Below are 27,888 nucleotides of genomic sequence, written 5' to 3'. Positions count from 1 at the left end.
TCAAACAAGATGTTTCTAATCAGTCTCATAAATCTTAAAGCTATACACTGATGAGCCAAAACATGACCAGTCACATGTGACGTGAATATCTTCGATCATCTCCTAACAAGGCCACATATTAACACCGTGTCTGGAAAATGCTGCCTCTGGAGTACACATTTCAAGGTAGGAAGGCATCAAGGCACGTCCAAATCCAATGTTAGCTTTGCTTCATGTCTCCTATATAATAATATTCATTGTAGTACAGGGTGTAGCCAACCTTTCCTCATGTCATTCAAAATCTTTGTCCATTATTCTTTCACTGAACACAAAAGAAAGATTCTAAAGAATCTTCACACAATCTTCCATAGAACGACAGTTTACAATTCCATGTGTCAAGTTCCAAATAAATGAACAAAGAAGGGGACAATTTTCAGAAAAATAACTTACATTGACTTGGAATTCAATGCACAAATCAGATGGACTATACTTTCATGGTGATTTTATGGTGTTTTGTCCTTTCTGGAGATTGACAGATATGAGTTGTATAGAAAACAGCTTTATCTTACACCTGAAGAAAGTTATCCTCTTTGTCATTATCTCAATGCCCAGCTTTACCCCCTGCTGGTAGAAGCTGTAACTACACTATTATGCAAACAAACAAGCTTATTTACCCATTGATGGCCATAGTAACTGTGTATTCTGACTAAAACCAAGCGATATATAAATTGCAAGTTTTTTATTATATTATAGTAGATGTTTTACCAGTGACAGATTATTCACCAGTCACATGGCATGTCTCCAAAACTGTGTGCCCATAAAGCAAAGATGGAATCCTTCAGGTCAAATACTGTGCATTTCACACATTAAATAGCCATTTACTGGGAAAATTGATATATGATTTATAGATTACATCCAAATAAAAAATGCAGTTTAACTTTTGGTGGCCATCAATGGATAAAGATGATTTTTAGAATAAAATTGTGTAGTTTGAAAAAGCAGTTGTAACCACTTCACTTCAAAACTCTGTTCACCGTAAAAAAAAAAAAAAAAAAGTCTGAAATGACATGCCTTCAGGGTGAACTACTGTAAACTGTGTTAAGGTTGTACTTCAACCAGCCATTCTAGACAAACCTGTTTTTTTCTTTTTTTCTTTTTTTGTGTTGGATTCAATCAAGCACATCCCTGCAGCAACCCTAGATTACATTTAGACATGATGTGAACCCTTTTTGAACACTAGTAACTGTTTACAAAAATGTAGGCATGGAGAAAGATGTAAAAAAAAAATAGTATACATTTATATCGCTTTACTTTGTGTTATATTACCTTGGCAGATGCTGCGAGGGCGTTTCTAATACAATGCGAATGGAGTGATGGCAAATTTCACATAATTCTCTTTTCTGACTGCTGTAATCAATCTCTCTATGTTTTTTCCCTCTTTTGGAAAGTCGTGAAAACACTATCATGTATTTTTTCTTTTGCTATTGGAGCAAAGAATTTGCATTAGACTAAGATCCAGTATTTCCACATTAAATGGTGCACTGTGGTGCTTAAATGTTACATTTTCTTCCTTGTAACTCACTATATTTCTATATCAAATGCATTGGTTTGAGCATTTCTCATCAAAGATGTTACCCAAAGTAAATGCTGTTCTTTTCTATTCATCTAACTTTCTATTCAAAGAATCCTGTCAATTGTTCATACAACCATTCTTATGCAAATTAAACTGAAAGCGATATTTACATAAGTAAATATCAGTTTACACAGAGAAACAATGATTCAGTACCCATGAATGAGGTTCATTAACAGACACTCAACGCCATTTCAAATCTGCACACACAAACACAAAGCATGACATTTCATAAACACTTATTCTCACAATGATCATGTAAATACTAAATTTATGATCATCTTACTCCTCTTACATAAAATCATAACAGTATATCAGTAGAAAATATAATATTTTGTTTTATTTTGATTAATAATTGCAATATTCCTTTTATGTTAACAGAAATATGTCAGCTTCATGTTGCAACTGGAGGTAAAAGAGACATTAACAGAACAATATGCCTTTTTTTCAGGATTTTTTAGTCTATTCAAAGTCATGAAATATGAGCTACATGCTGTATAACTATAAGGAAGGTCCTTCATCTCAGACTGTCAGTGTGCTTAATGCCTTACCACAGCGAAGAGAAGTTAAACTGAACTCGGAGGAGGTACCTCATCTGTACCTGAGCAGGGTTATAAACAATGTACTCGTTATAAAGGAGGGTGTAACCTCCTTTCTGCCCCACCCCGGTCTTCACTGAGGGCCCCATGGGTACGGTCACACCATCCCTGAGAGAGAACGAGAAAAATTATTCAGAACTGCAATTATGAGTCATGTAGAACATAAAATGGAAAAACTGAAATGCGGTCTCACAATGTAACATAGTTATCTGGGTCGGGCGCAGTCTGCCCCAGGCCTTTTATGCTATGTTTCCCAGTAGGCAGTTGGTCAGCACTGTAATTTGCATCCAAAAGTTCATTACTCTCCCCAAGGGCAACCTGTGGTGGGAAAATAACATATCTCTTAAATAGATTTCAATCATTTTTAGCTTTTACATCTTTAAAATAATTGTTAATTATCACTTGTTTTAAACTAATACTGAAAATATGCATTACACTTTCCACAAACATATTAAAGGTGCAGTAAGTGATTTCTGAGAAATGCTGTTGAAAGCGGAGCAGACGTGTGATTTTTTTTCCCAAAATCAGTTCAGCGGAAATCCCACCCTGGAGCCGATTCTAAACATTTCATTGGCCGTGTCAATTACAATAATTGGGCTACACCCAACCCTGATCCCTAAACCTACCCGTCACTGTAAACTCAGCGCCAATGAAACTGGTCGCAGGGCGGGGATTTCCGCGGAACCGTTTGGGGAAAAAATAGAAAAAATATTTTAAAAAATCACGTGGATCAGACAGAGCAGCACAACACACTTATAGCCAATCAGCGGTAGGGGGCGTGTCCACTCATGATGAGGGAGGAGAGAGAGTGAGCAAGAGGGAGATTTGAAGAAAGACTGTAGAAAGAGAGATGGCTGAGAGACATTACAAAAAGAGAAAACTTCAGAGGAATATTACGGGAAAAAGAAGGGATATGATCAAGAAGAGCTTTGGGAGGGGGTTGAAAAATCATAGAATATCATAAAAAATATATATACAGTACAGTCCAAAAGTTTGGAACCACTAAGATTTTTAATGTTTTTAAAAGAAGTTTCGTCTGCTCACCAAGGCTACATTTATTTAATTAAAAATACAGTAAAAAACAGTAATATTGTGAAATATTATTACAATTTAAAATAACTGTTTTCTATTTGAATATATTTCACAAAGTAATTTATTCCTGTGATCAAAGCTGAATTTTCAGCATCATTACTCCACTCTTCAGTGTCACATGATCCTTCAGAAATCATTCTAATATGCTGATTTGCTGCTCAAGAAACATTTAATGTGTACAATTGTACAAAATATTTGTGTACAATATTTTTTTTCAGGATTATTTGATGAATAGAAAGTTCAAAAGAACAGTGTTTATCTGAAATCTAATCTTTTGTAACATTATAAATGTCTTTACTGCCACTTTTTTATTTAATGCATCCTTGCTGAATAAAAGTATTCATTTCTTTCATTTCTTTTCAAAAAAATAAAAATAAAAATTCTTACTGACCCCAAACTTTTGAACGGTAGTGTATAATGCTACAGAAGCTTTGTATTTCAGATAAATGCTGTTCTTTTGAACTTTCTATTCATCAAGGAATCCTGAAAAAAAAAAGTACACAACTGTTTTCAACATTGAAAATAATCATAAATGTTTATTGAGCAGCAGATCAGCATATTAGAATGATTTCTGAAGGATCATGTGACACTGAAGACTGGAGTAACGATGCTGAAAATTCAGCTTTGCATCACAGGAATAAATTACTTTGTCAAATATATTTAAATAGTACACAGTTATTTTAAATTGTAATAATATTTCACAATATTACTGTTTTTTACTGTATTTTTAATTAAATAAATGTAGCCTTGGTGAGCAGACGAAACTTTTTAAAAACATTAAAAATCTTAGTGGTTCCAAACTTTTGGACTGTACTGTATATATATATATATATATATATATATATATATATATATATATATATATATATATATATATATATATATATATATATATTAGTATTTTAGGGGGATTTTACAATATTTACCGCTAAATTATGCACTATTCATCATCTGTAATACCACAGTGTAACCACTAGATGGCTGTATAGCCCTATATATAAAATGTATAACCATGGCTGTGTATTCCTTGCGTGTTGCTGTTTTCAGTCATAATTACTTTGCATGTATTAGGTTTTGCATTTGGACATATATTTAGACACTATTAAAGACTACTTTTTGTCAAAGTTTATGTGTTTATGATGTTTTCGTTTAGTTTTTTTTCCCCCGAAATGTTGATTTGAAAAAGTATATTTGCATTATTATTACAGTCAAATCTGTACACAGAAAAAGCATTTTATTGTTCATACTAGCTACATTTCATAGCTTAGTAAAGCAATCAGAATAAAGATTGGTGATATTTCAGAATATGTAATTGAGTGCTTACATACCACGAACAGAGACCTGGTCAAGTCATGTCTCTCCTCTTTCAAAAAAAATAAAAAATTCAACCAGCAATTGACAAATTCAGATTCAAGTAGCTTTAATGGCATGGTATAAAGGCTTTACAATGCCAAGCCCTTATCCTGCCCAGAATTCACTGTCCCTGTTCCTGTGATTTCATCCATGTTATAACGGTAAACCCGCTCTGTTCTGTTCTTGTGCTAGATTTAGTCGAGCTGCATTCAGATTACTGAGGTGAGTGGCGAAAAAATTGTGCTTTCTGCAGTTTAGAAATTGCACATGCCCACATTGTGAATACAATTTTGATTATTCACACAGCCCTAGTCCTGCTGCTGAAGACTAACAACGAACTCTTGGCTGTATATACTCTTGTGTCCTGTGTGTTCAGTTTTTGTTCTTTCTTGTCGTTCATCATTTTTGCTTTAATTTTTGGCGAAGCATTATTTTGCTTTGCTTCAGCTATGATAAACAGATATCCACTCTTGCATTGCATGCATTTTGTGGGTGAAAAAATAAAGGGAGGGGTGTGTATTTTCGGGGTTGATTCCACATAAAGTGTTTCTCAGAAATCGCTCACTGCACCTTTAAGCACATCTGAAAGTGGGAGCAGATTTTTTGATGTTTAGATACAAAAAAACCAACCTCGCTCAGCAACAAGAGTCCCTGGTTGTTCTTCTGATTGGCAAAGCAGTAATTGGCACTTTTAGATGACATGTCAGCAAAATAGATTCCTTTGCCAAACTAGAGGGGAGGAAAAAAAAGGAATGGTTGCAGACGTCTTGTAGACAAAGACTGAAACAGAATTCTTCTATTGATAATATTTGTGTGATTCAGTATCTCTTCGTCTCACCATGTAGCCGGTCACGGGAGCCTCTGGAGGGGCCACTCGCAGCCCCTGACTCAGGATGCCCACCCAGTTCGTCAGACGAGAGCCATGCCACAGGAGCATCCTGCATCCACACACACACACAAACAACTTCTACTATCTGAAATACATGGCAAGATTGCCTTAATCCAGGGACACACTAGACCAGAATCTAAGGAGCATCCTGTTTACATAGAGCATTATATAAGCAATGAACTGTAATTAGGGCTGGGCGTTAAGGACAAAAAAATTTTAGCCGATTGATAATTATGATAAATGTCAAATCTTCTTAATCTAAGTTGATCCTGAGTGAAAGCTGTAGAAACCAGACAGTTAAACTACTCTTTATTGTCAGAACATGACAAAAACATGTGAACATTTCACAAATCTGAAGAATAACATTCAAAACATTTATAAAGATTAAATATTTAGTATGCATGAGTAAATTTATTATTAAACTGATTCTGCATATTCTAACTGGTGATAGTTTGTGTTGCCTGACTTTGATGACATGTATCTTCAGCACCGTTTGCAGTGCAGGCTGCATTATTAATAATATTTGATGTTTTGTCTCTTAGAAATGCACATTTGACAGGAGCTTAAAGGGTTAGTTCACCCAAAAATGAAATTTCTGCCATTAATTACTCACCCTCATGTTGTCCCACACCCGTAAGACCTTTGTTCATCTTCCTAACACAAATTAAGATATTTTTGATAAAATCCAATGGCTCGGTGAGGCCTGCATTGACAGCAAGATAATTAACACTTTCAGATGCCCAGAAAGCTACTAAAGACATATTTAAAACAGTTCATGTGACTACAGTGGTTCAACCTTAATGTTATGAAGCGACGAGAATACTTTTTGTGTGCCAAAAAAACAAAATAATGACTTTATTCAACAATATCTAGTGATGAGCGATTTCAAAACACTGCTTCATGAAGCTTCGAAGCTTTACAAATCTTTTGTTTCAAATCAGTGGTTCAAGTCACGTGATTTCAGCAGTTTGACATGCAATCCGAACCACTGATTCGAAACTAGATTCGTAAAGCTTCGAAGCTTCATGATGCAGTGTTTTGAAATCGCTCATCACTAGATATTGTTGAATAAAGTCATTATTTTGTTTTTTTGGCACACAAAAAGTATTCTCGTCGCTTCATAACATTAAGGTTGAACCACTGTAGTCACATGAACTGTTTTAAATATGTCTTTAGTAGCTTTCTGGGCATCTGAAAGTGTTAATTATCTTGCTGTCAATGCAGGCCTCACGGAGCCATTGGATTTAATCAAAAATATCTTAATTTGTGTTCTGAAGATGAATGAAGGTCTTACGGGTGTGGAACGACATGAGGGTGAGTAATTAATGACAGAAACTTCATTTTTGGGTGAACTAACCCTTTAAGTTGGAATGCAGATGTAAATTTATGTTCATTAACAAAAACAGTAACATCTGTAAAAATGGTATAAACCTAATTTTTATAGGGTAAAATTTAAATATTCTGACTGTTTGAGTTCGGACTGTACTTTTATTAAAATTAACCAGTGGTCAACCACAGTATCATGATAACCTCAAGTAAAACCATGCATAGCCTATAGCACCTCACTACCATAATAAAAAGCAACTATATATGGTATTTGTTATGAAAAACAGCAGCCTTAAATTTTTTTAGTATTAATTCAAATGCACAGATGCTATAGCTTAATAACAAAATATACTGTAATTATATTCCATTACTCCTTTAATACATGTCTACCTTAATAATATAATAAAATTTGATATGAATATACCACATTTCTGCCACAATACCATGGTGCAGTTCAGCTGTGCGTACTACAGTAAATCCATGGTAAATGATGGTGATTTGTAGATTGAAAAATGTTTTAACTGGATCGTTCATGGCACAATATTTCTTGTGTCTGTCAGTGCTGTTGAGATATCAGCACTGTTTGATCAGGTTTAAATCACAGAAACATTCGTGTTCATTGCTTAATTCAAGTTTCTCAGTGGATCTCACAGCGCGTTTTAGTTGTCACGTGATCGAGATCGATCAGCGAGTAAATGCATCCAATCACTCGTTTGAGCCGAGCGGATAAATGGCCTGTGTGACGCTGTTCAAATGAGTAGTGCTGTTTCACTTCCCTTTTGGTACATAAGCAGTATATCGAACTTTTGTTATAACTATATTGAGGAAAATTATTTCGCGATAATTATCGCCTCAATAAGTGTAATTGAGGAAGGTGGTTTGTACCTGTTTTCCAGCTCAGAGTTGAAGTTGTCCTTCTCGCCCTCTTTCTCCACAGCAAAGATGTCCAGAATAGTCATTGTGTAGTCAGTATGGGTGGGTGCATGAGTGGACTGAAGATACTTCTCTATAACCTATGCAAAGAAAATCCACTAGTCACGTTTTTAACATCCGCCATGCAATACTTTACTATTAAGATAAGTGTTCAGTCCCATGTACTGTACCTTAAATTCATTGCTGTGAGAATCCAGTGGCTCCAGTCGACACTGTAGAGAGCGATAATGTCTGTCCACAGGATGCTCATCACTCTGAACACTGGACTGAACCATTTTCACTGCTATCTGAATGTCACTTAGAGCCTAAAAGACAGAAAACAATGACAGAATTTTCAGTTTTTGTGTGTGAATGATTTCTTTTTGTCTGTACAAACGGATTATAAACATACAATTCAATGAGAATGCAGTGAAATATAAACTGTCAAATCACTTCTCGCCTTTCAGCATCAGCAATGATTTCCCTATAAGCTGAGCAGCGATTACAATGTCACACCTCGAGCAAAGCGATTTTCTCCTTTAGCTCATCCTTTGTGCGTATTATGGGGGGTGTCCGCAACCTAAATGAGGATCGAGTAGTCAGGAAACACAAAAATACACACACACACACACACACACACACACAGGTAAATGTAAAATCTGAGTCAGTCAGAATGAAATTTTCAGCATCATTAATCCAGTCTTCAGTGTCACATGATCCTTCAGAAATCATTCTAATATGCTGATTTGGAAACATGTACTATTATTATCATCAATATCAATGCTGAAAACAGTTGTGTTTCTTAATATTTGTGAAAATCTTGATATACAGTACAGTCCAAAAGTTTGGAACCACTAAGATTTTTAATGTTTTTAAAAGAAGTTTCGTCTGCTCACCAAGGCTACATTTATTTAATTAAAAATACAGTAAAAAACAGTAATGTTGTGAAATATTATTACAATTTAAAATAACTGTTTTCTATTTAAATATATTTGACAAAGTAATTTATTCCTGTGATGCAAAGCTGAATTTTCAGCATCGTTACTCCAGTCTTCAGTGTCACATGATCCTTCAGAAATCATTCTAATATGATGATTTGCTGCTCAATAAACATGATTATTTTCAATGTTGAAAACAGTTGTGTACTTTTTTTTTTTTCAGGATTCCTTGATGAATAGAAAGTTCAAAAGAACAGCATTTATCTGAAATATAAAGCTTCTGTAGCATTATACACTACCGTTCAAAAGTTTGGGGTCAGTAAGAATTTTTATTTTTATTTTTTTGAAAAGAAATGAAAGAAATGAATACTTTTATTCAGCAAGGATGCATTAAATCAATCAAAAGTGGCAGTAAAGACATTTATAATGTTACAAAAGATTAGATTTCAGATAAACACTGTTCTTTTGAACTTTCTATTCATCAAATAATCCTGAAAAAAAATATTGTACACAAATATTTTGTACAATTGTACACATTAAATGTTTCTTGAGCAGCAGATCAGCATATTAGAATGATTTCTGAAGGATCATGTGACACTGAAGACTGGAGTAACGATGCTGAAAATTCAGCTTTGCATCACAGGAATAAATTACTTTGTCAAATATATTAAATAGAAAACAGTTATTTTAAATTGTAATAATATTTCACAATATTACTGTTTTTTACTGTATTTTTAATTCAATAAATGTAGCCTTGGTGAGCAGACGAAACTTCTTTTAAAAACATTAAAAATCTTAGTGGTTCCAAACTTTTGGACTGTACTGTATCTTAGATTAAAAGATTAGCATTTATTTGAAAACTTTTGTAACATTATAAAGTAGTTACTGTCAATTTTGATAAAATTAATGCATCATTTTTGTATTAAAGTATTTATTTGAAAAAACAAAAACAAAACAAAACATAATGACCCCAAACTTTTGAACAGTAACATAACTTACCCAAAGTCATGGGGGATACGGGTGTAAAACTGGTTGCATGCTTCCAAGAGTTCTTTATTACTATTCTTCCTCTTTAAACACTCTTCAATCCTCTTCAAGGAGGAATAGCCAGCTCTTATTTGCTCTGTAGTTAGTTTTCCTTTAGGGAATAAAATAAAATTATTTACTTTGCAACAGTTTCACACAAAAATGTTTTTATCGTTTGGCTTGAATACATCCTTCATCACAAAGAATGTGCGAGATTAATTTCATCATTTAGTACACAAATGCACACACACATACACACCAAGCGGGGCTTTTTTGGTATCAAACTTCATCTCTAGCACATATTCCTCCATGGCTTTGAGGTCACATATGAGCTCTAGGAGAGACTGGACCTTGCTGTTCAGTTGGCAGGGCTTTTGTTGAATAGAAGAATCTACCACATCCTTGTCCTTCTCCTGGTGAAAGGAAAAAATAGGTTTTAATAAAACTATAAAGGATAAGTGGATTGGGAGCAAAATTGTCTTCCTACCTTGTCTTCTATGCTGTAGTCTACGAATACCATGTCATATTTTCCTGCAACTTTCTCAAAATTTGCTCGATGCTCCCACTCATTTTTGGTCTTGTCAAAGAATCTGAATATAAGCAGATTATATGCTGATTCTTCCACTCATATCATACATGATGATAAACAAGTCAAAGATAAACTTACTTCTTTTTGAAGGTGTCTTTGGCCTGAGCTAAATTCACCCCACAGGTAACCAAGCTGTTCTGCCCTACTTTACCCACTGAAGAGAAAAAAAAAAAATCAAAAAGGACACGGATGATAATAAAACATCACGATAGCAAAGGTCAGACGGGTAAATGAGCACATTTCTGCACACACCTCGTCCCCACCGCATCCACACACTGTACGCTTTTGCACTGTCATCTTCAAGAAGCTGGATCAGGTAATATTTATTATTGTTGAACTGAAGATTAGTCTGTAATGCAAGAGTACAATAAAAAGATGTCACACAATGTCAAAAAAAAAGGATCATGGTTTCCATAAAAAAACGTTTTCAACATTGATATTAATGAGAAATGTTTCTTGAGCAGCAGATCATCATATTAGAATGATTTCTGAAGGATCATGTGACACTGAAGACTGGAGTAATGATGCTGAAAATTCAGCTTTGATCACAGGAATAAATTACTTTCTAAAAAATATATGAACCCCTTAAGCCCTGAGGGTATTTTCAGAGTTTTTTTTCTGAAACACAAAAAACTAAAGACTCGTAACTCCAAAACTATAGCAAGGAGAGTCAAAAGGTTGGTTTTGTTTGAAAGGAAACTTTTAAATTTTTAAATAAAAACATTTAAATTTGGACATTCTCATGCTGAGAAACTGCAAATAAACAGCAAAAAATAAAAGTTTGCTCAAGGGAAATTTTACATACATTTCATATTTGACATGCAATAAGGTAGGAGAATTCTTTTTTGGTGATGTTCCCCTTTATGTGAGCTGTATCTGGACCAAATTTTGTGTTGATCCCATAAGGAAATCACAAGGTAGCCTTTTTGTTTATCCAGTGGCGCCCCCTGATGGGCATTTTTAAAATCGCTTTTTCACGTGGAGTAAATCGTGATGGCTTATTGGATTATTTGATCTTGGACTCATTTCAGTCGGGAAAATCCACTTTTAAGTAATAATGTGCCATTTTCTACAATCTATGCAGGTTTCGTTAAGTTATAAGCCAAAATGCAACATGATAGCTACATTTTAGTATTAGTTAGCATCTGTGCGCCTGTAGGGTTTTATGTGTCGTAATTGCGTGATCAATATCTCGTGATCGGCTTATTGGATTATGCCGATGTTGGACTCATTTTAATCGTGAGAATCTGCTGTAAATAATGATGTTTTTTCCACAATCAGAGCATGTTTCTTGATGTTACGAGTGAAAACGTGACATGCTGCATCGATTTATTATTTACATATGAGTCTTGTGGGGCTTCATGTAGAAAAAATCGCTCAAGTTTAGTCAAAGCCCAAAACAATTATACTCGTTGTATTCTACTCCGTGAGAGCTTTCAAATGACACAGAACACATGATTATCTGAGCTGTATGATGCTTTTGACACATTGGAGTACATAGCAAAAAAATATTTCCTAAATTGTGATTTTTTTAAAATTATTTTTCAGCAAATAACTCAGCAGTACTTAGGAGTTAATCAAATTGGCTACATCATTTACAAGTTCAGACTCTAAGCTTTCAAATGACACCTATTTTGTGATTATCTAGGCTGGAGTTTAGAAAAATATGATTATTAATTATTTTTATAGCTAGGTGGCGCCTGCGGGCGGTACACTCCGTTTTAGAGTGATAACTCAGCACTCCTTAAAGGGTTAGTTCACCCAAAAATGAAAATTCTGTCATTAATGACTCACCCTCATGTCGTTCCAAACCCGTAAGACCTCCGTTCATCTTCGGAACACAGTTTAAGATATTTTAGATTTAGTCCGAGAGCTTTCTGTCCCTCCATTGAAAATGTATGTACGGTAGACTGTCCATGTCCAGAAAGGTAATAAAAACATCATCAAAGTAGTCCATGTGACATCAGTGGGTCAGTTAGAAGTTTTTGAAGCGTCGAAAATACATTTTGGTCCAAAAATAACAAAAACTACGACTTTATTCAGCATTGTATTCTCTTCAAGAATCCTTTCCATTGAATTGATTCCATTGAATTGATTCCATTGAACTGATTCCATTGAATCCTTTCATCTGTCGGTGTTGGTAATGCACTTTTACGTCGCCGTGGTTGTTTTTGGCGATTAGGACATCCGCGACATTTTGAAGCATCGAAAATACATTTTGGTCCAAAAATAACAAAAACTACGACTTTATTCAGCATTGTATTCTCTTCCGGGTCTGTTGTCAATCTGCGTTCACGACTTCTTCTTCTTCTTCTTCTTCTTTCCTGTTTTACGGCGGTTGGCATCCAGCTTATTGGTGCATTACCGCCCCCTTCTGCTCCGGAGTGTGGTTCACGACTCCGCAGTGACGCTGCTGACGTAAGACGCTGCTGACGTGTTATCCGGTGCGCCCGAGCTTCGTTTACAGTCTGAGGGAGACGCACGCTGTATTCAAGCTATTCTACATTGTTTGTATTTTGGTATTGCTATATTTTTTAAAATGGTGCGTAAGTGTGCATGTCGCGGACGTCCTAATCGCCAAAAACAACCACGGCGACGTAAAAGTGCATTACCAACGCCGACAGATGAAAGGATTCAATGGAATCAATTCAATGGAAAGGATTCCGGAAGAGAAGACAATGCTGAATAAAGTCGTAGTTTTTGTTATTTTTGGACCAAAATGTATTTTCGATGCTTCAAAACGTCTAACTAACCCACTGATGTCACATGGACTACTTTGATGATGTTTTTATTACCTTTCTGGACATGGACAGTATACCGTACATACATTTTCAATGGAGGGACAGAAAGCTCTCGGACTAAATCTAAAATATCTTAAACTGTGTTCCGAAGATGAACGGAGGTCTTACGGGTTTGGAACAACATGAGGGTGAGTCATTAATGACATAATTTTCATTTTTGGGTGAACTAACCCTTTAAGAGTGTACAAAATGTTTGGATGCATTAAGCTGGGTTTCTAAGCTTAGTGTTATTCCTGTCAGTGGTTGCTTAGTAATTTGATTATGAATTTTTTCGCGGGAGTTGGTGTCCCGCCGACAGAACACTTTGGGCTTAAAAGGGGTTAAAATAGAAAACAGTTATTTTAAATTGTAATAATATTTCACAATATTACAGTTTTTACTATATTTTTGATCAAATAAATGCAGCCTTGGTGAGCAGAAGAAACACTAAAAAATTTACCAAACTTGTACCAAACTTTTGAACAGTGATGTAACAACTTCCATATTCACCTGATTCAGCATAACATCATATACATCGGCGCCCTCGCTGTAGACGTGAGCCTGTGAACAACCAAAGAAAAGAAAGAATGTCTTAAAACAAACTGAAAGGGAAGTTTTTAAAGGCGACCCTTTAGACTTTTTGTGTGCCAGAGAAACAAACAATGTTTAGAATTTTTCAGGTTTTGCTGTAGTTCTGTATATTTCTATGGCATCGCTGTTGAAGAGTAATTAGCTGGTGAAGTGGATTTACTTATTGCAATGTAGAGTAAACAAACGTTTGAAGCAGATGTCATAACAAATGTAGACCGGGAAGATTTTAAAATGAGCGGTTCATTCATGAATCCGTAAGATCTTTCCTTCATGCTGTGAAAACACAAACCGGAAGACAGAACGCAACAGGCCTCATTTATAAAATGTTGTGCAGAAACGGTCCTAAATTTGATCTTACGATCATTTCTCAGATGTGCATACGTGTGATTCATAAAATACACACAGAAAACGAGCATACGCCTCTCTTTCAGATGTGAAATCTATAAATTGCAAATGATCTTGAACTTGCGCACAGCTGAATGGTTTCAGTTCTCCGCATTTAAACGACACCTAATTAATGTCATCTACATATAAAAGATCACCAGTCATCATCCAAATCCTTTCATTTACAATGAAGAGCTGCAAAAATAGCTTAGATTTCCCAAAACCTGCAGTAATCTGACAAGGAAAAGTGTGTATGTCTGCTCAGACCCTGACATGGCGCTAAACACTTTTCCGCATCAAAGACCGATTTTATTAATATGAGTGTTGGCCTGGATTTATGCGTACACAAACTCTAAAATCTACATAAGGTCTATTACGTATTTTGTGTTTGCAAACAGCCATGATGTTTCTTGTGGGCGGAGCTGGCAGAAAATGACAGTTCTGCAGTAGCAGTCTGAGGAAGCCACGGAATTAAAGAATGAAGTTAAATTCCGAGTTTATATCTCACAATTCTTAGAAGGAAAAACAGAATTGTGAGATACACTCATTATTCTGTCTTTTTTCCTCAGAATTGAAGAATAAAAATCGAACTGGGAGATATAAAACACGCAAATGCAAGAAAAAAGGAATCAGAATTGTGAGATAAAATGTTATAGGCTATGTTTATGTAAAATGTTATAGGTTTAAATATTATTTAATGCTGTAACTGCTATATATATTTATGTCCCTATGAACTGCCTATGTAAATATTATGTAGACTTACTGTTTACATCAAATTCATGCTTTAATAGTAGACTAATCATCGCAGGTTTCATCAGTTCAGTCTGTGACGTGCAACATAAACGTCTGCGTTCAGCTTCAAAGGCCGTCTTCAATGACGGTATTCTATACAAATGAAGATTTTTCCGATTCTGACATCCAAAGGCACAACAAATGATTTTGCCCATTTTCATCCACTTGTTACCGCTGTTTTTCTGCCACCACCATGCGCACTCCGCTACAAGTGATATAACTGTGACGTCTGCTCCAAATTGGTCTATAAGGAAATTACCTTTCCAATTTTAGCCTTGCATTCTGGATCAACCGGGGCTTTTCCCTTCATAACCACCGTCTTCACAACCTCTACTTGAAAACATGAGGAAAAAAACAACAGTTAAAGTCAATTATGTGGGACAGGACATATTTTATTTTAATTTAAAGGAATTTGGAAGGTGTCTTAAAGGGTTAGTTCACCCAAAAAAGAAAATTCTGTCATTAATTACTCACCCTCATGTCGTTCCACACCCGTAAGACCTTCGTTCATCTTCAAAACACAAATTAAAGGGATAGTTCACCCAAAAATGAAAATTTGATGTTTATCTGCTTACCCCCAGGGCATCCAAGATGTAGGTGACTTTGTTTCTTCAGTAGAACACAAATTATATAAATACTGTTCGGTTTCTCACACAAACCGAACGTTTCGTGTCTTAGGACATCAATGTGTCGTCACGAGCCGCAGGGTTTAATTTGGATTTGTCTGTGCATGTTTTTTTTATTCTTATAGATGGTGTTCCCATTGACACCCATTACACGCCGGTTGGAGTTAAAAATCATCATTTGTGTTCTACTGAAGAAACAAAGTCACCTACATCTTGGATGCGCTGGGGTAAGCAGATAAACATCAAATTTAAATTTTTGGGTGAATTATCCCTTTAAGATATTTTTAAGATCCGATAGCTCGGTGAGGCCTGCATTGCCAGAAAGCTACTAAAGACTAAAGGGAGATTTCAAAACACTGCTTCATGAAGCTTTACGAATCTTTTGTTTCGAATCAGTGGTTCAGAGCGTGTATCAAACTGCCAAAGTCACGCCCCCCAGTGGTGAACCACTGAAATTTCTAAACACTTACGACATAACGAAGCCTTGTTTACTGAAATCACGTGACTTTAGCAGTTTGATTCACACTCCGATCCACTGATTCAAAACAAAAGATTTGTAAAGCTTCGAAGCTTCATGAAGCAGTGTTTTGAAATCATTAATATTGTTGAATAAAGTCGTTTTTTGGTGCACAAAAAGTATTCTCGTTGCTTCATAACATTAAGGTTGAACCACTGTAGTCACATGAACTGTTTTAAATATGTCTTTAGTATCTTTCTGGGCATTGAAAGTGTTAATTATCTTGCTGTCAATGCAGGCCTCACTGAGCCATCAGATTTCATCAAAAATATCTTAATTTGTGTTCTGAAGATGAACAAAGGTCTTACAGGTGTGAAACGACATGAGGGTGAGTAATTAATGACAGAAATTTCATTTTTAGGTGAAATAACAGGGGATTGAAGGAGAGGGGTTGAAAATAAATAAGAGGGACTGGTAATATCAGACAAAAATAGTCGACATTTATTAGTGAAGCATCACCTTCACATTCCTCTTTCACAACAGGCTTGGCTTTGTTCACTTTCTGACTCTTCCCTTCTCTGCGTCTCTTGGAAACGGGTTGCTCCTCTTCCTCCTCTTTCTCTTCTTTAATCGGAGCATCGCCTGCAGCTCCATTATCACCATTCAGAGCATCCGGAGCTTCTGCAATACAACAAATCAGCTGCTATTAGTTTTCTCTCACAGATACTGATGCATAATCAGCAGGAAATACACACAGGCGTACCTGACTTCACTTTCTGAAGGCGTATTTTTCGCTTGTACTTCGTGACAGTGTTAGTTTGAGTCATTTTCACAAGATCCACTTCATATCCAGGTCCAAGCGCCAGTGACACCGACTTTTCTCCTGCCTGCTTTGCTGAATCCAGCTGGACACAGACAGCTGGAGGATACGGTTCCCATTCATCGTCGTCCCCCTTCCACTGCCAAACTGGAAAGAATAAAGAAATGTGAAATGTGAAATATGAAAAACAGTGTCACCCATACAGCAGATTATACAATCAAATTGGAGTGGCTATGCTACACAATTATAAGCATTTAGTGTGAAAGGGCAATGTTTGGTGACTAACAGACTTTAGCTGCTGATTGTGAAACTTTGAGTTGTTTTGGCATGAATTTATACCTGTCTTCGTGTCTGGAGCTGAATCAGCCACAGACTTGCTCCGGGAACTCCTTGTTCGCCGCATGCTTTCAAAAAAACTGCTAAAATGAAAGGAAACGTTTCCTGTAAATGTCACTCAGCAATGATTCACGTATCAGTATGAAATTAACTCAATTATTCAGATAGGAGGTGATGTAATATATGAGTCTATATCCACTTCCTCATCATCTTAGTAACACGCATCCATGGATATGGCGACAAAACAATTTAAGACAAATGTTTGATCAAAACATACGTTAAAAGCACAATTTAATTTTCTCTTGCTAAAATTTAAATAATCACAAGTTTAAATGGTTTTCAACACCAACCTGAGAAATTTTGGATGGCGCCAAAAGTATAATAACTCGGACCTGTTGTTTAGTAGGAACGAATTTACCTCCGCTTGTTTCTACACGGACTTATTTTGAAGTCGTGTTGCCGATGAGCACATGAGCACGCGACCGATGTTAACATACATAGTGACTGTAAACAGCATATAATGTGTGTTAATCGTGAATAAAACATGTATTTACTGGGCAGCCGAGTTTATGTTAAATGTGCAAGATGCCATTTTGCTTTATGTTTGAGAGAAATGCAGCGGGTGAGTATATCCGTCATATAAATTAATTATGAATACTGACAGAATATTAAGAACAAAATATATTAATAATAATAAGCAAAAAACCGGAAGGCAGAGTAGTCTGAATTGGGTTCTAGATTCATGGTAAGGGGTGATAATTAAAAAAAAAAATTGTCCGACTTTCTTGAGAAAAGGTATTTTTGAGTTAATTTCAGTCTAAAAATTAAAGAATGAGAATATGTTAATTGTTGCGCAGTGATTGGTTAAACTAAAGTTGGTATGTGAGGCGTTTCATCGAAAAAAAAAAAAGACATCTATCACATTTCTGACACTTATTGTGAATGATTCATTGGTCAACCTTATTCCAAAGAAATGACTTTCCTTCCTGGTAACCAGATGTCACTTACTTGGAATGAAATAAAAACTTAAAGGATTAGTTCACTTTCAAATTAAAATTTGCTGATAATTTCCTCAGCCCCATGTCTAAATATCATTTAGTAATTACAATGTCTTCTGGTCCATATCCTTTCCTTAGGAAGATGTGCTAGACACTGATTAACGTAACAAAAAATATTATACTTATATATTTTGCTATTGTATTGTGGAGTGAAACTTTCATAAATTTTCGGAAACATAAAGGCAAATGTTGGATCACAATAATTAGAAGTTTCCACAAATCCCTTCACTTGATTAGGATGTTCTCTTTTATTCTGGACGGCAAGGGCAGTGACTGATACATCGAGCGTATTTTGCAGCATTAAAGGATTAGTTCACTTTTAAATAAACTTTTCCTGATAATTTACTCACCCCCATGTCATCCAAGATGTCCATGTCTTTCTTTCTTCAGTCGAAAAGAAATTAAGGTTTTTGATGAAAACATTCCAGGATTATTCTCCTTATAGTAGACTTCAGTGGACACCAAACAGTTGAAGGTCAAAATTAGTTTCACTGCAGCTTCAAATTGTTCTGCACGATCCCAGATGAGAAATAAGGGTCTTATCTAGAGAAACCATCGCTCATTTTCTAAACATTTTTTTTTTAATTATATAAGTTTTAACCATAAATGCTCATCTTGAACTAGCTCTCTTCTTCTTCTCTATTTGAATTCCAGCAGTGTAGACACTGCTTAGTGTATTACTGCCCTCCACAGGTTAAAGTTTGAACTAAATTGTCATATACAATATGCTAGTGCAAGTATATAACAATTAGTTCAAACTTTGACCTGTGGAGGGCAGTAATACACTGAGCAGTGTCTACACTGCTGGAATTCAAATAGAGAAGAAGAAGAGAGCTAGTTCAAGATGAGCATTTATGGTTAAAACTTATATAATTTTCAATTCTTTTCATAAAATGAGCGATGGTTTCTCTAGATAAGACCCTTATTTCTCATCTGGGATCGTGCAGAACAATTTGAAGCTGTAATTTTGACCTTCAACCGTTTGGGCTCCATTGAAGTCCACTATAAGGAGAAAAATCCTGGAATGTTTTCATCAAAAACTTTAATTTCTTTTCGACTGAAGAAAGAAAGACATGAACATCTTGGATGACATGGGTGAGTAAATTATCAGGAAATGTTTATTTAAAAGTGGACTAATCCTTTATACACGTATTTATACCGATTTCATCAGGCTCCAAAAATTCTTCAAAAAGAACACAAAGAATGTCCTTCTCAGCTGCCATAGTTGCATCTCTTGCGTCATCAGAACAGGGTGTTCAACACAACACCATTTCTGTTTAAAAAACGTTTTGCAACGTTTTGTCAGGGCTGAACGCAGCCATGGTTAAATTTTAGTGAAAATCAGAGCAACAGCAAAAAAATCTAAATCGAATCAAATCATGTTGAGCAAAGGAATCAGGGGAACAAATTTTGTTTCTAGCCCTTGCGGTTCAGAAGTTATTAGAATAAACATGAGTGCAAATTTGGACAGCTGGTGGCGCTAGAGGGATTAAGTTAGAGACTCCAAATTTGCACAGTTCAAACTGTCCTCTATCTGTGCACCAAATTTCATAACTTTCCTGCAAGCTGTTCTATGGTCTCCCATAGACTTCCAGAGCAGAAACGAAAGAAGAACAATAAAAACAACTATGCATCTTCGTTGCTTAACCCCTAACTATAATAGTATCTCAATCAATGATACTAAAATACTGCCTTCTCCTCCAACCAGCTGTCCTTGTATGTTGACTTTAATAGTTGTAGCATTTACATTCGTTTTTCCTTTGTTTAAAGTGTCAGAGTTCTGCAGCACCTCTGGAACAGGCCGACTTCTTGAAAGGCGCTCCTCATCGAAATCACCCAGGTGTGACAAACCTCAAAACCGTGCATCTGCCAGAACAACTGCAGATAGCTGCACAATCCGTCTTACAAGGTAAGTGAACAGTGATCCACCAGTCTATATCAGTATTTTGATCATTCAAATCAGTCTGTGTACTGAAATGCACATATCAATCGCATTTCGCTATAGTGGTGTGTGTAATTGCTTTTATATGACTTTATTTGATATTTAGGGCCAGATGTCAAAAGTCTGACTGAAAGGGCACATAAGCTGTCCAACTTCCTTTGGAGCAGGAAGCGGGCGATAGAAACCTCACAACTCAGGGAGAAAGCCAGCCTTTTTGAGAGGAAATTTTTGGAGCAAGAGAGGGATATCCATAAAGGTGAAAGAGAGAATAGAGAGATGTCATAATAACCACACTGACTGTGAACAAAACAGTTATCATTAAATATTTCCTTCAGATGGCAATGACCACAAACTAGAGGCTCGAATAAGAAACCGAGTATTATCTGAACTGAGAAGAACGACATACCACAGGACTCCCCTAAGGTACGAATACATCATCTGTATGGAGCATTTGTCATTGAATGGGACTGTGAGGTTTTTATTGGATAACTCGGGATTTATTGCTGGCCTGTTTCAAGGTACAACGAAGATCTTGGGTTGGTGTATATGGCTGCTAGACTGGCAGGTGGTTATGCTGCTGTCCTCAGATCATTAAATGAGGTATTTAATGCACATTAAAAGTCATTTCTATGCATTTTTTTTCTGTCGTAAACAGTCTTTCTGATATACATCTTAGATTAAGAAGAGAGATCCTTTGTTTGTACCATATTCTCTGATGGACTTTGGATCGGGACTTGGAACAGGTACATGGTGAGTATGATTTAGATATTAATATTTTAATATTATGAAGTGATGGTGGAGCGCCAAATGTACATGCACAGCCTAAAGTCACAAATCTTACTGTAAATCCAACGGAAAAAAAAAAAAAAAGTAGAAAAAAGGATCCGCACACAACGAATAAGGCAAAAGCTCTCCAACTGTTTGTTTATTACTTCAACAGAGGCCTCAAAAAATGCAAAATGCATTGTAAAATGCAAAATGTTTTCGAGATCAACTCTTCATCTGTGCCATATAATAGCGGATACACACCTGCGTCCATTTAAAACACACAATCAGAGCCTAAAATTAACAGTCGCCAAGTGCCAAATGCGAGTAAAAATTGGAGTATATGAAACGGTGTTGATTGTCACTTTCTATGAATTCAAACAATGCATAAACGTGAACGACAGTTGACGGGCCAGCGCTGCATCGTCACGAAACTTTAAACCTTGACCATTTAAACATTCAAGTGCAAGAAATGTGAAAGGAAGCTCATTTCGTTACTCGTGCATGAATAATAAATTGAGGTCTCTTTCACGTCTTGCATTTGTTATGAGTGGACAAATTCACACAAAATTATGTCAAAAAAAGCGAGTATGCTAGTAAACATAGTCAGTTATGTCTTAAGTGAACGTAAACAGTTGAGAAAGTATACGCATGTGTACAGTATCAGTATATTAGATCCGTGCATTCACTCTTAAAGTGACAGCAGCCTAATATTCATGCTGCTGTTTGTGTTTTTAATGTTAATCAAACAAATCACTCACTGCTCTTGACTGAATAACTTTTGTAACTTTAATGAAGATTAATTAATAAGATATGTTTAATTTATACAGTGAAGACTATGCAGTGTTAATTTACATTTGCTTACTTTATTAAATTTTGTACCTGAAAACTATTGTCAGACCTAGCTGAAAATCACTTTATTTCATTTGTATCTTTGTTATATTGTATTTATTTGTGCTTTTGCTATTTGTTCTTATTTTACTACTGACTGTTTACCTGCCTTTAATAATGTTTTAAATTTATATTAGTTAGGCTAGTAGTTTTAGCTTTGGTATTAAAATTGAAATAGAGAGTTGTGAATTTCCACTCTACATGGCCGGTAAAAAATATATATGGTCGGTAAATTTTCTTAAGTCACAAGCCATTGACAGCTGTGGCAAAAGTTCGTTTTAGGCCCTGTGCACAATATTACTGTAGACATCCTATATATATATATATATATATATATATATATATATATATATATATATATATATATATATGCAGGCACAGTAAAAGCCAGGATAAAGTCATTATCACATTTAGGCTGCAAATAAGTCTTATATTTTTCATAATCATATCTATGTCAACAAATATTATAAAGTGAAAAGAACCCATTGGAAGCCTATAAATAGGGTTGATTTATTGTGGTATTTATTAACTTGCTTTGAAAGATGCATGTTTTAAGATTAGTGTATATATTTCTGTTTTATTCTTTGACTCAGGGCATCACACTCACTCTGGGGAGACTCTCTGAAGGAGTATGTTTGTGTGGACAGCTCTGGAGACATGAACACCTTGGCAGAACGACTTCTTAGAGGTAAGATCATTCAGTCGAACATTTAAGCGCAGTGTTACTGTATATAAACAGATCTACAGACAAAAATGTTGGTTTGTCCCAAACAGGGGGCAGTGAGATGGATAATCCAGTAATCAAACAAGTATATTTCCGCCAGTTCCTCCCTGTTTCTCCAAAGGTATCTTCAGCTGACATCCTTAATTGAATTTATTTGCCCAAATGATACATTGCTATTACACAAGTGAATAAGACGAAGGTATTTCCTTTCCACAGGTGCAGTTTGATCTTGTGGTAGCTGCTTTCTCTTTGTCAGAACTGGGCACACTGAACGAGCGACTGAATGTTATTTTCACACTTTGGAGAAAAACCAACTCCTACCTTGTGAGTGATGATGCTCGAGTTAACTAATTTCATAAATTATAGAACTGTGACATTGAATATAGTTTTTTACTATCTTGCAGTGTTGCTATTGTTAACTAAAACTACCAAAAATATTTTTGTTAATCAAAATAAAGCTGAAATAAAATAAAATTTAAAAAAATTGGAAATGTTTAAATTCATGTACTAAAATGAATGAAAAGTAAAAGCAATACTGTCCGATCAAAAAAAAAAAAAAAAAAGTCGATGTTTGCATTTAAATAGGCAAATGCTTAAGAATCTATGACTGGATCATTATTGCAGTGATTATTATGTTTCTAGCATGTTATATGTTTGGCAACAGTTCTTCTATCCCTGGATAGGACAGTCCAAAGTAACCCTCCGAGGTCAATGAACAACTCTTCTAGGCGGCAGCTTGTTGAGGAAAACAAGTCATTCCCTCATCCAGGGTGCCAGTTGTTGGTTGTTCACCAATACTGATCTGTAACAGAGAATATTAGCACACATACACAGATACATAGCTTCTTCAAGGTTGAAGTTGAGCTCTAAACAGGATACTTCCCCAAAACATATTGATAACATGTTCTTTCCCACAGTAAGAAGTACAGACACTCTAGTGATTGAGGTTGAACAGGAAAATAAATGCTTGAAACATACGCTTGAAGAAGTCATTTAGTATTTAGAAGGATGAATATTGATTAATAGCTTGATTATAAATCATTGAAAGGATATACATTGAAGCGGCAGTGGATTCCAGAATCTCCCCCTTCAAGTTCAACACATCATGGCCATATTCCAGAATGACAAACATTGTTTGGTCAAGATCTTGTATTGACAATGCAAGAGGTGAGCACTTTGTAAAGTCTCCTCCAGCACATCCCATACAAGACTTTCAATGAGTTTAAAGTGCCAATTCATGTGTGAAATTGACTCTTTGTGCTCATCCCAACCATACTTTCACAATTTGAATCTGATGAATCTTGACATTTTCACCCTGGAATATGGCCATGATGGTTGTTTAAAGCTGCAGTCCAAATCTTTTTTTTTTCTTTTTGGTTAAAAATGATCCAAAATCAGTTTTGAGCAAGTACATAACCAGCCAGTGTTCAAAACTATCTCCTTACCTTATCCCGATTCACAACGGTAAGCTTGTAATAATGTTTTCTAACCCGGTTGGTACTGGTGGGTTTCCACGGGAAATTTGAGCATGCAGCCGTTCATCTTTGCGTCATTACGTCACGTCTGTTTACATGAAGAACGAGTCCCAGCTAGTAGGGTAAATCATGTGAGGATGCTGCAGGATCATTTATAGCCTTTTCTCACAGCAGCTGAAATATTTAAACTTATCATTTTGATGGCGGATTGTAATCCAGAAAGATCCAAATGACAATCATCAGTGACAACTGGAGATTCAGCCGTAGTCAAAAGCAATAAACTTCAGAGTGGCTAGAGAAATTGAAATCTACAGGTAATGCTAATTCACACTAAATACGCATATTCACGTAATGCTGATGTTGTTAACATTAACAATTTGAGAACAAAATATAAAAATAATAATAATTTGAATGGTTTGACGTGATCAGAGCTGATCGTTAGATTTAATCACCATTGGCAGCGCGATTTATTGCTCAGTTGGTCAGAACAAAAGTGGCAGACATGTTACTTACTTGTTCAGATGACATTTTCCGGTGAAAATTATTATTTTGGTCATACTTCAAGATGTAGAATCTGAGATTTTGAAGTACAGTATCCACACCGGTGTGGTGACTGACAGCAAACATCAGATTGATCCGCGCTGAGGAGCTGTTCCGACGCACAACCCACGTAAAGATGATAATTCTGCAAATAACTGCGATTGCAGGTTTCAAACAGAGATGGCGACAAAGAGGCAAAACTTACAGGCTGCAGCTAAATGAGAAGCTGCACACTCCATCTGTTAGGGTTAAAAGAACTGTTCAACATATAACATGCTAGAAACATAATAATCACAGCAATAATGATCCATTCATGGACTCTTAAGCATTTAAAGGTGCCCTAGAACTTTTTTTTAAGGTGTCCCCTGAATGTGTCTGTGAAGTTTCAGCTCAAAATACCCCATAGATTTTTTTTTAATTCATTTTTTTAACTGCCTATTTTGGGGCATCATTAGAAATGCGCCGATTCAGGGTGTGTGGCCCTTTAAATCTCGTGCTCCACGACCCAAGAGCTTGCGCTTGCCTTAAACAACATAAAAAAAGTTCAAACAGCTAATATAACCCTCAAAATGGATCTTTACAAACGTTCATCATGCAGCATGTCTAATCGCATAAGTACAGTGTTTATTATGATGTTTACATTGATTCTGTATGAGTTTGAGGCTGTCCTCCGTGGCTAACGGCTAATGCTACACTGTTGGAGAGATTTATAAAGAATGAAGTTGTGTTTATGAATTATACAGACTGCAAGTGTTTAAAAATGAAAATAGCAACGACCCTTGTCTCCGTGAATACAGTAAGAAATGATGGTAACTTTAACCACATTTAACAGTACATTAGCAACATGCTAACGAAACATTTAGAAAGACAATTTACAAATATCACTAAAAATATCATGTTATCATGGATCATGTCACTTATTATTAATCCATCTGCCATTTTTCGCTATTGTTCTTGCTTGCTTACCTAGTCTGATGATTCAGCTGTGCACATCCAGACGTTAATACTGGCTGCCCTTGTCTAATGCCTTTTATAATGTTGGGAACATCATGGGCTGGCATATGCAAATATTGGGGCGTTCACCCCGACTGTTACATAACAGTTGGTGTTATGTTGAGATTCGCCTGTTCTTCGGAGGTCTTTTAAACAAATGAGATTTATATAAGAAGGAGGAAACAATGGAGTTTGAGACTCACTGTATGTCATTTCCATGTACTGAACTCTTGTTATTTAACTATGCCAAGGTAAATTCAATTTTTGAATCTAGGGCACCTTTAAATCCAAATGGCGACGCTTTTTTGGCCAGGCAGTATACATAGAAAAATAAAAAAATGACAAAAACACTTCACAAAACCACTAAAATTAAATTGAAAACTGAAGATACATAAATTAAAGCTAAGTCAAAATATTAATAAATACTTTATATGAACAATAACTGCTGTCTAAACAGAATTACGGTTTCCTAATGCAGTTCTTGGTATTTTGTACAGGTATTGGTGGAGAACGGAACCAAGGATGGCCATCAAATCCTTATGGAGGCCAGAGATGCTATACTTAATGTATGATCTGAGGTGTTTTTGTTTTTGTTTTATGTCAGTTTGCTAACATATGTTTTTCAGTTTGAAGTGTTACTTATAGAACTGCAACTTTCAGAAGTCTTCAGAAATACCAGAAAGTGTCTGATGTGATTTCTCTCAAACTTTTGCTGTGAAACTATAGAGAGAAGAGGAGGTACAGCATGACTTGAGGAGACCATCAGTATTTGCCCCTGTGCGTTGAAACATCATCATTATTTGTTCCATTAATGTGGTATATTGATATGTGGCTGACATTATCTACTGCTGGGTTTCATTTTGGACAGTGCACTCATGAGCTGCCTTGTCCCAAGCTGATCAAGCGACCTGTAGTACCTTGTAACTTCACTCAGTTCTACTATTCTCTGCCCTTATCTCGGGTGAGTTCAAAACATTCAAGCAGCTGACTTTCGAATTGTTCGTCTTGAATAACTGAATTTCTGTTCTATAGTTTTCATAAGTTTTTTGTTATTCAGAAAGTAGTTATGGATGGATGTATAATCCCCTATATTGTATATTTCTTTCCCTCATGAATCAATCATTACAGAGCCAAGAAAGGCAGCAGGAGAAGTTCAGTTTCCTGATTATATCCAGGTCCGATGGAGAGAAGGCTCGGGAGACGGAGAACTGGGACATGGCCAGACTGATCGGACATGTCCATCGCCGACCCAGACATGTTCAGTGTCAGCTGTGCTGCGCCAACGGAGAACTCAAACAACTCGCTGTAACGGCCCGTCATCATGGAAAGTATGTAATGCTTTTATTTTATAGATCTCGACTTGCATTTTCAGTGAATGGCCTCCTCCTATACTACCTCTAATACATTATGCAGGTACACAGCTTGTTTTAACAATGGTTTTTGTTGTCCATTTTAACAGGGACATGTACAGATGTGCTCGTAGCAGTGACTGGGGAGACCTGCTGCCGATATTTCATGCGGAAGAAGACTCTAAAAATGACGAGACGCAATGAGACCTACTACTATAGTCTGTTAATGCAGTGTTTGTGGATAACAGTTGGACTTTTGTAATGTTTATTTCCAAATATACTAGTTCATCTATACAACCTGATTGTGATTTGCTATTGCACTGAACCCAATGCTCAATATTCACCGGTATCAAAATCCAAATGAGTTAAAGGTACAGTGTGTAACATTTTAGGATCTATTGACAGAAATGCAATATAATATACATAACTATGTGTTCAGTGGTGTATAAAGACCTTACATAATGAACCGTTATGTTTTATTACCTTAGAATGAGCCATTTCTGTCTACATACACTATGGGTCCCCTTACATCGAATTCGCCATTTTGCAAATTCGCAGTATCCCTAAACCAAAGTCCCTTTCAAGGAAAGTCTGTTCAATCTGCGGCCATTTGCAACGCCTCCAGGCAGCTATTTCGGGCATCCAAGACTAAGTCCTGTCTATCTGAATGGGGGAATCCTGAAATCTCAAAAACTGCTTGGCGAACTCACAATTAAATAACATATTTCAAATCAGCAACAAAATCTGACACAAAATTATTTTTCAGGCTAGACGAAACACTGCGCAAGTGCAGTCCTAAGCGCGAGTCTCAGGTTTCTATGGGAACCGGAGCTTCTAACGGCAGCTGCAGTGACGCAATGACGCAGTGGTGGCCTGAGCCGTTGGTTGCAATGCACAACCTCACCGCTAGATGCCGCTCAAATTTACACACTGCACCTTTAAAGTCAGCATAATGGAAGTTGTCATAAGCTTTGTCCGAAATCGAATACTTCTCTACTATATAGTGCATGAAAAACAGGATGCGGACAGAGT

General features: G+C 36.1%; 2 protein-coding genes across 5 annotated transcripts; one reads left to right on the top strand and one right to left on the bottom strand.

The window, feature by feature from the left end:
* Positions 1–1,929: 1,929 nt before the first annotated feature.
* On the bottom strand, positions 1,930–17,595 carry parp2 (poly (ADP-ribose) polymerase 2). Of its 4 annotated transcripts, none has more exons than XM_048164737.1 (18): positions 17,470–17,595; positions 17,123–17,202; positions 16,727–16,930; positions 16,483–16,644; positions 15,140–15,213; positions 13,624–13,674; positions 10,586–10,682; positions 10,412–10,487; positions 10,232–10,334; positions 10,004–10,157; positions 9,718–9,856; positions 8,297–8,360; positions 7,972–8,106; positions 7,754–7,881; positions 5,492–5,591; positions 5,284–5,382; positions 2,402–2,526; positions 1,930–2,316 (listed from the first exon to the last, which is right to left on the bottom strand). In XM_048164737.1, exons 2-18 carry the CDS (start codon positions 17,184–17,186, stop codon positions 2,157–2,159), a joined length of 1,935 nt encoding a protein of 644 aa, XP_048020694.1. In that variant the 5' UTR covers positions 17,187–17,202; positions 17,470–17,595; the 3' UTR covers positions 1,930–2,156. The 4 variants fall into 4 exon arrangements, with proteins under 4 accessions (XP_048020694.1, XP_048020697.1, XP_048020696.1 ...); XM_048164740.1 differs by having other exon boundaries at positions 15,140–15,210; XM_048164739.1 differs by having other exon boundaries at positions 17,123–17,199; positions 17,470–17,527.
* Positions 17,553–27,153, top strand: mettl17 (methyltransferase like 17). Its single transcript, XM_048164742.1, has 14 exons — positions 17,553–17,741; positions 19,948–20,086; positions 20,226–20,375; positions 20,455–20,542; positions 20,638–20,719; positions 20,796–20,869; positions 22,369–22,463; positions 22,550–22,620; positions 22,716–22,823; positions 26,005–26,073; positions 26,234–26,284; positions 26,376–26,468; positions 26,636–26,835; positions 26,967–27,153. Exons 1-14 carry the CDS (start codon positions 17,664–17,666, stop codon positions 27,058–27,060), a joined length of 1,392 nt encoding a protein of 463 aa, XP_048020699.1. The 5' UTR covers positions 17,553–17,663; the 3' UTR covers positions 27,061–27,153.
* The last annotated feature ends 735 nt before the right edge of the window (positions 27,154–27,888 follow it).

This window comes from Megalobrama amblycephala, linkage group LG17 (assembly GCF_018812025.1).
Source record: "Megalobrama amblycephala isolate DHTTF-2021 linkage group LG17, ASM1881202v1, whole genome shotgun sequence".
NCBI lineage: Eukaryota > Metazoa > Chordata > Actinopteri > Cypriniformes > Xenocyprididae > Megalobrama > Megalobrama amblycephala.
This window is presented reverse-complemented; position numbering and strand designations above follow the sequence as displayed.

What these genes read in the sequence shown, in the direction of transcription:
- parp2 (XM_048164737.1), bottom strand. Translation starts at nt 17,186, where the DNA reads ATGCGGCGAACAAGGAGTTCCCGGAGCAAGTCTGTGGCTGATTCAGCT. An exon ending in ACTACAGCATAGAAGACAAG is followed by an intron (nt 10,158 to 10,231) that starts GTAGGAAGACAA and finishes TCCTTTCACCAG; the next exon opens with GAGAAGGACAAGGATGTGGT. An exon ending in AGAAAATCGCTTTGCTCGAG is followed by an intron (nt 8,107 to 8,296) that starts GTGTGACATTGT and finishes TCTGTCTTTTAG; the next exon opens with GCTCTAAGTGACATTCAGAT.
- mettl17 (XM_048164742.1), top strand. Translation starts at nt 17,664, where the DNA reads ATGTATTTACTGGGCAGCCGAGTTTATGTTAAATGTGCAAGATGCCAT. An exon ending in TGCACAATCCGTCTTACAAG is followed by an intron (nt 20,087 to 20,225) that starts GTAAGTGAACAG and finishes TTTGATATTTAG; the next exon opens with GGCCAGATGTCAAAAGTCTG. An exon ending in AGAGAGGGATATCCATAAAG is followed by an intron (nt 20,376 to 20,454) that starts GTGAAAGAGAGA and finishes TATTTCCTTCAG; the next exon opens with ATGGCAATGACCACAAACTA.